This window comes from Oncorhynchus clarkii, chromosome 13 (genome assembly GCF_045791955.1).
Source record: "Oncorhynchus clarkii lewisi isolate Uvic-CL-2024 chromosome 13, UVic_Ocla_1.0, whole genome shotgun sequence".
NCBI classification, from domain to species: Eukaryota; Metazoa; Chordata; class Actinopteri; order Salmoniformes; family Salmonidae; genus Oncorhynchus; species Oncorhynchus clarkii.
The window spans coordinates 9,845,577-9,853,076 of record NC_092159.1 but is presented as its reverse complement, the minus strand read 5'-3'; the positions used below and the strand labels follow the sequence as shown (position 1 = coordinate 9,853,076).

General features: G+C 46.1%; 1 protein-coding gene across 1 annotated transcript in view; it reads right to left on the bottom strand.

Annotated features, from left to right (window-relative positions):
- Positions 1–7,500, bottom strand: part of LOC139424231 (slit homolog 1 protein-like) — a 22,726-nt gene that overhangs the window by 13,826 nt on the left and 1,400 nt on the right. The window contains exons 2-7 of the mRNA XM_071175909.1: positions 7,302–7,373; positions 7,077–7,148; positions 6,013–6,176; positions 2,781–2,905; positions 2,012–2,106; positions 1,423–1,562 (exon numbers count right to left, since the gene is read on the bottom strand). Coding sequence (XP_071032010.1) covers positions 1,423–1,562; positions 2,012–2,106; positions 2,781–2,905; positions 6,013–6,176; positions 7,077–7,148; positions 7,302–7,373 — 668 coding nt within the window. The remainder of the gene's footprint in view (positions 1–1,422; positions 1,563–2,011; positions 2,107–2,780; positions 2,906–6,012; positions 6,177–7,076; positions 7,149–7,301; positions 7,374–7,500) is intronic.

The following is a 7,500-nucleotide window of genomic DNA, read 5'->3' as shown; positions in this document are numbered from 1 at the left end:
TATAGAATGTCCTGAGAGAATGTCTATAGAATGTCCTGAGAGAATGTCTATAGAATGTCCTGAGAGAATGTCTAAAGAATGTCCTGAGAGAATGTCTATAGAATGTCCTGAGAGAATGTCTATAGAATGTCCCGAGAGAATGTCTATAGAATGTCCTGAGAGAATGTCTATAGAATGTCCTGAGAGAATGTCTATAGAATGTCCTGAGAGAATGTCTATAGAATGTCCTGAGAGAATGCCTATAGAATGTCCTGAGAGAATGTCTATAGAATGTCCTGAGAGAATGTCTATAGAATGTCTATAGAATGTCCTGAGAGAATGTCTAAAGAATGTCCTGAGAGAATGTCTAAAGAATGTCCTGAGAGAATGTCTATAGAATGTCCCGAGAGAATGTCTATAGAATGTCCCGAGAGAATGTCTAAAGAATGTCCTGAGAGAATGTCTATAGAATATCCTGAGAGAATGTCTATAGAATGTCCTGAGAGAATGTCTATAGAATGTCCTGAGAGAATGTCTATAGAATGTCCTGAGAGAATGTCTAAAGAATGTCCTGAGAATGTCTATAGAATGTCCTGAGAGAATGTCTATAGAATGTCCTGAGAGAATGTCTAAAGAATGTCCTGAGAGAATGTCTAAAGAATGTCCTGAGAGAATGTCAATAGAGAATGTCTATAGAATGTCTAGAGAGAATGTCTAGAGAGAATGTCTATAGAATGTCCTGAGAGAATGCCTAGAGAGAATGCCTAGAGAGAATGCCTAGAGAGAATGTCTAGAGAGAATGCCTAGAGAGAATGTCTAGAGAGAATGTCTAGAGAGAATGTCTAGAGAGAATGTCTAGAGAGAATGTCTAGAGAGAATGTCTAGAGAGAATGCCTAGAGAGAATGTCTAGAGAGAATGTCTTTAAATTGTGTAGAGAGATTGTCTAGAGAGAATGTATTTACAATGTCTAGAGAGAATGTCTTTAACATGTCTAGAGAGAATGTCTTTAAAATGGCTAGAGAGAATGTCTAGAGAGAATGTCTTTACAATGTCTAGAGAGAAAGTTTTTAAAATGTCTAGAGAGAATGTCTTTAGAATGTTGAGAGAATGTCTAGAGAGAATGTCTTTAAAATGTCTAGAGAAAATATCTAGAATGTTTAGAGAGAATGTCCAGAGAAAATGTCTTTAGAATGTTTAGAGAGAATAGAGAAAATTCTAGAGAAAATGTCTTTAGAATGTTTAGAGAGAATGTCTAGAGAAAATGTCTTTAGAATGTTTAGAGAGAATGTCTAGAGAAAATGTCTTTAGAATGTTTAGAGAGAATTTCTAGAGAAAATGTCTTTAGAATGTTTAGAGAGAATTTCTAGAGAAAATGTCTTTAGAATGTTTAGAGAGAATGTCTAGAGAAAATGTCTTTAGAATCTTCATGGAATATATCATACCAATGTAGAAGGGAGGACAGAAGCAGGTGTAGTTGCCTACTCCGTCCACACAGGTTGCACCATTCTCACATCCGTGGTCCTCACAGTCATCTACATCCACCTCACAGAACGATCCATGGAAACCCACCAGGCATGAACAACTAGAGAGGGGAAATACTGGTCAGTGTGTGTTTATGTATGTGTGTGTATGTGTAGGGGCGCAACTTTGGTTTTAGAACATCATTTTAAAAATGATAATTATCCAGTCAGATGAACATTCCTAACAGCCTACATGACCACTCAGAGGCATCCACATGGTTCTAAAGCACACCGTTGTCTCTGTATTTAAACATAATCACATTCCAATGATAAAACTGTAAATTAAATTTACAGAATGTTCTCACCGTCCGTAGCGAAAGTTGCGCCCCTGTGTGTGTGTGTGTGTGTGTGTGTGTGTGTGTGTGTGTGTGTGTATTTGGGTGTGTTTATGTGTGTGTGTGTGTGTGTATGGGTGTGTTTATGTGTGTGTGTATAGAGTGGGCCCAGTGTGTGTTTGTATATGTGTGTGTGTAGTGTGGGCCCAGTGTGTGTGTGCGTGTATATGTGCTACCTGAATCTCCTTGTCTGTTCGTCACTGATGCAGGTTCCTCCATTTGTGCATGGGTTACTGGCACACACATCCACTGGAGTCTCACAGTATTTACCCTGTAAAACACACACACACTTTCTTTATATCTGTGGATTATATACATTACTGTTTTCAATAGGGTATTCTCTACTATAATAATACATTTTAATACTATTTTCAATAGGGTATTCTTTACAATAATAATATATTTTATTACTATTTTAAATAGGGTATTCTCTACTATAATAATACGTTTTATTACTATTTTCAATAGAGTATTCTCTACTATAATAATACATTTTATTACTATTTTCAATAGGGTATTCTCTACTATAATAATATATTTTAATAATATTTTCAATAGAGTATTCTCTACTATAATAATACATTTTATTACTATTTTCAATAGGGTATTCTTTACAATAATAATATATTTTAATAATATTTTCAATAGAGTATTCTCTACTATAATAATATATTTTAATACTATTTACAATAGAGCATTCTCTACTATAATAATATATTTTAATACTATTTTCAATAGAGTATTCTCTACTATAATAATAAATTGTATTACTATTTTCAATAGGGTATTCTCTACTATAATAATACATTTTAGAGGATTTTAGAGTGACATAAAAACCACTCCATCCAGTCATATCCTGTTATATTGGGTGCAGGTTTATCTCACTGTGTATAACTGGATTAGTTCAGTGTTCTGCTATGATTGGGGACAGTGGTGGGTTCTTACCGTGAAGCCGGGTGCACACACACATGTGTAGAGTTCTACAGGGTCAGACTGACACACACCGTGGTTCTGACAGGGCCCAGACACACATGGACTACACTTAGCCTGGACAGACGTCTCCACTGGACCTGGGGACGGAGAGAAGAACAACTGGAATTTGACTGGGGTCCCTACTAGCTGACGTCATCTTTCTGGGGTCCCTACTAGCTGACGTCATCTTTCTGGGGTCCCTACTAGCTGACGCTGACGTCCATCTTTCTGGGGTCCCTACTAGCTGACGTCATCTTTCTGGGGTCCCTACTAGCTGGCTCCATCTTTCTGGGGTCCCTACTAGCTGGCTCCATCTTTCTGGGGTCCCTACTAGCTGGCTCCATCTTTCTGGGGTCCCTACTAGCTGGCTCCATCTTTCTGGGGTCCCTACTAGCTGACGCCATCTTTCTGGGGTCCCTACTAGCTGGCTCCATCTTTCTGGGGTCCCTACTAGCTGGCTCCATCTTTCTGGGGTCCCTACTAGCTGACGTCATCTTTCTGGGGTCCCTACTAGCTGGCTCCATCTTTCTGGGGTCCCTACTAGCTGGCTCCATCTTTCTGGGGTCCCTACTAGCTGACGCCATCTTTCTGGGGTCCCTACTAGCTGGCTCCATCTTTCTGGGGTCCCTACTAGCTGGCTCCATCTTTCTGGGGTCCCTACTAGCTGGCTCCATCTTTCTGGGGTCCCTACTAGCTGGCTCCATCTTTCTGGGGTCCCTACTAGCTGGCTCCATCTTTCTGGGGTCCCTACTAGCTGACGCCATATTTCTGGGGTCCCTACTAGCTGGCTCCATCTTTCTGGGGTCCCTACTAGCTGGCGCCATCTTTCTGGGGTCTCTACTAGCTGACGCCATCTTTCTGGGGTCCCTACTAGCTGACGCCATCTTTCTGGGGTCCCTACTAGCTGACGCCATCTTTCTGGGGTCACTACTAGCTGGCTCCATCTTTCTGGGGTCACTACTAGCTGGCTCCATCTTTCTGGGGTCCCTACTAGCTGATGCAATCTTTCTGGGGTCCCTACTAGCTGACTGGCCATCTTTCTGGGGTCCCTACTAGCTGACGCCATCTTTCTGGGGTCCCTACTAGCTGACGCCATCTTTCTGGGGTCCCTACTAGCTGGCTCCATCTTTCTGGGGTCCCTACTAGCTGGCTCCATGCTGACGCCATCTTTCTGGGGTCCCTACTAGCTGGCTCCATCTTTCTGGGGTCCCTACTAGCTGGCTCCATCTTTCTGGGGTCCCTACTAGCTGGCTCCATCTTTCTGGGGTCCCTACTAGCTGGCTCCATCTTTCTGGGGTCCCTACTAGCTGGCTCCATCTTTCTGGGGTCCCTACTAGCTGTCCCTACTAGCTGGCTCCATCTTTCTGGGGTCCCTACTAGCTGACGCCATCTTTCTGGGGTCCCTACTAGCTGACGCCATCTTTCTGGGGTCCCTACTAGCTGACGCCATCTTTCTGGGGTCACTACTAGCTGGCTCCATCTTTCTGGGGTCCCTACTAGCTGACGCCATCTTTCTGGGGTCCCTACTAGCTGACGCCATCTTTCTGGGGTCCCTACTAGCTGGCTCCATCTTTCTGGGGTCCCTACTAGCTGGCTCCATCTTTCTGGGGTCCCTACTAGCTGACGCCATCTTTCTGGGGTCCCTACTAGCTGGCTCCATCTTTCTGGGGTCACTACTAGCTGGCTCCATCTTTCTGGGGTCCCTACTAGCTGACGCCATCTTTCTGGGGTCCCTACTAGCTGACGCCATCTTTCTGGGGTCCCTACTAGCTGACGCCATCTTTCTGGGGTCCCTACTAGCTGACGCCATCTTTCTGGGGTCCCTACTAGCTGACGCCATCTTTCTGGGGTCCCTACTAGCTGACGCCATCTTTCTGGGGTCCCTACTAGCTGACGCCATCTTTCTGGGGTCCCTACTAGCTGACGCCATCTTTCTGGGGTCCCTACTAGCGGACGCCATCTTTCTGGGGTCCCTACTAGCTGGCTCCATCTTTCTGGGGTCCCTACTAGCTGACGCCATCTTTCTGGGGTCCCTACTAGCTGACGCCATCTTTCTGGGGTCCCTACTAGCTGACGCCATCTTTCTGGGGTCCCTACTAGCTGACGCCATCTTTCTGGGGTCCCTACTAGCTGACGCCATCTTTCTGGGGTCCCTACTAGCTGACGCCATCTTTCTGGGGTCCCTACTAGCTGACGCCATCTTTCTGGGGTCCCTACTAGCTGACGCCATCTTTCTGGGGTCCCTACTAGCGGACGCCATCTTTCTGGGGTCCCTACTAGCTGACGCCATCTTTCTGGGGTCCCTACTAGCTGACGCCATCTTTCTGGGGTCCCTACTAGCTGGCTCCATCTTTCTGGGGTCCCTACTAGCTGACGCCATCTTTCTGGGGTCCCTACTAGCTGGCTCCATCTTTCTGGGGTCCCTACTAGCTGACGCCATCTTTCTGGGGTCCCTACTAGCTGGCTCCATCTTTCTGGGGTCCCTACTAGCTGACGCCATCTTTCTGGGGTCCCTACTAGCTGACGCCATCTTTCTGGGGTCCCTACTAGCTGACGCCATCTTTCTGGGGTCCCTACTAGCTGACGCCATCTTTCTGGGGTCCCTACTAGCTGACGCCATCTTTCTGGGGTCCCTACTAGCTGACGCCATCTTTCTGGGGTCCCTACTAGCTGACGCCATCTTTCTGGGGTCCCTACTAGCTGACGCCATCTTTCTGGGGTCCCTACTAGCTGACGCCATCTTTCTGGGGTCCCTACCAGCTGACGCCATCTTTCTGGGGTCCCTACTAGCTGACGCCATCTTTCTGGGGTCCCTACTAGCTGACGCCATCTTTCTGGGGTCCCTACTAGCTGACGCCATCTTTCTGGGGTCCCTACTAGCTGACGCCATCTTTCTGGGGTCCAATGAAAATAACAAGAGATTACCTTTCACTCCTTTTTCTATTGACTCTCTCATTATTGGGTTTTATTTCCATTCCTCCTCCTGTACCTTTCTATTTTCTCACCCATTCTATCGCCATCTTCTATCCCTTCTTTTACACTCCTTTAATCCATCTCTCTCTCTCCCATCTCTTCCTCTTCACCGTACAAAAGCCAGCCCCCCCTCCCTCCCTCCTCTCCATTCCCTCCTCTCCCTTCCTTCCCTCCCTCCCTCTCCCTCCTCTCCCTTCCCTCCCTCCTCCGCCTCCTCCTCTCCCACTCTTACCCAGACATTCAAACTTAGTCTCAGGTGTGGTGAGCAGCAGTTTTCCCTCCATGCCCATTGGTCCGGCACAGCGGGCGATGCCAGGCTCCTTGTACCCACTCTTCACCCAGTCAGACAGCCAGCGCAGATGACAGTCACAGTACAGGGGGTTGGCACCGATTGCCCTGGGGGTTAGAGGTCAAAGATCCGGGTGGAAGGGTTAAGGTCAGTCGCTCAATTAATCAATTAGACTGACAGCCAATTCAGATGAAAGTCAGGTAGACAAGTACAGGCATGTGGTGTAATACTTTCAACTACCACAAGAGGGGGTCCTCTGGACTCAAATACTGTTAAAGCTGCAATATGTAACTTTTTGGCCATTCCAATTGAAAGAACCATGAAATATAAAAGCATTTTCTACATAGTGCACCTTTAAGTTCCATCACTTTAACATGAGACACTGAATAGAAGGGAAATCAGAGCATTTCTGTTGAAAGTTGTCATAGGACAGCAACCTGTTCTGGGGGCAGTTCCTCCACATACAACACTATAATTAACCCCTGTAAGGATCTGTATCAAAAAAACTAAATGTTTCTATTCAGTGATGTTGAATGTCTGGGAACCTCTGTACCACCGCATGTTACAGTACATCAATGGAACCAGATGTGTTAGCATGTGAGGTAGAGTATTACATTAATAACCCGGGCTAACCTGCTGTATCCCCTGTTTCTCTCTTTACTCTCAACACAAGGTCAACAGACATGGACCTCTGTAGTGACACGATCCCTCCCTCCCTTTCTCTCCTCCATCAATCCTTCACTCCGACCCTTTTAGCTTGTCCCAGACAGGTCACGCTTCCTCGAACACACCACTGGAGACACACACACACACACACACACACACACACACACACACTCCCTCAGTCATGCGTGTCTTTATTGCCAATCCAATACCATGCCCTCTTACTGGGAAAGCACTTGACTCTGACACAGATAGGAGAGGGTGCAGGCGGTCACTGCTAAGTGTGCTGAGTGGGATAATGTGCACACACACGGGACAAATACACACAGGAAACACACACTCACAGGTGAGACAGGGAGGCCACATCACTGAAGATCCCCTCCAGTAGTTCAGAGATGTCGTTACCATGAAGAGATCTGGGACAGAGAAACACAAAACATGTTATTATTAAGGCTCTGTGTGTGTGTGTGTGTGTGTGTTGTGTGTGTGTGTTGTGTGTGTGTGTGTGTGTGTGTAGTGTGTGTAGTGTGTGTGTGTGTGTGGGGGGGGGGGGGGGGTTCAGCCCTTACAGTAGTCTGAGAGAGCGTAGTCCAGCCAGGGCCAGAGGAGGGATGCAGCGTAGAGAGTTGTAACTCAGGATGCTGGAACACAAGAACACAGTCAGGAGAAGAACACACAGAGACACTTATTACATGATGAACATTCTACACTTCTAATATAACATTCTATGACAGGACACTAGTCTAGATACAGTGTGAGGATGATGAA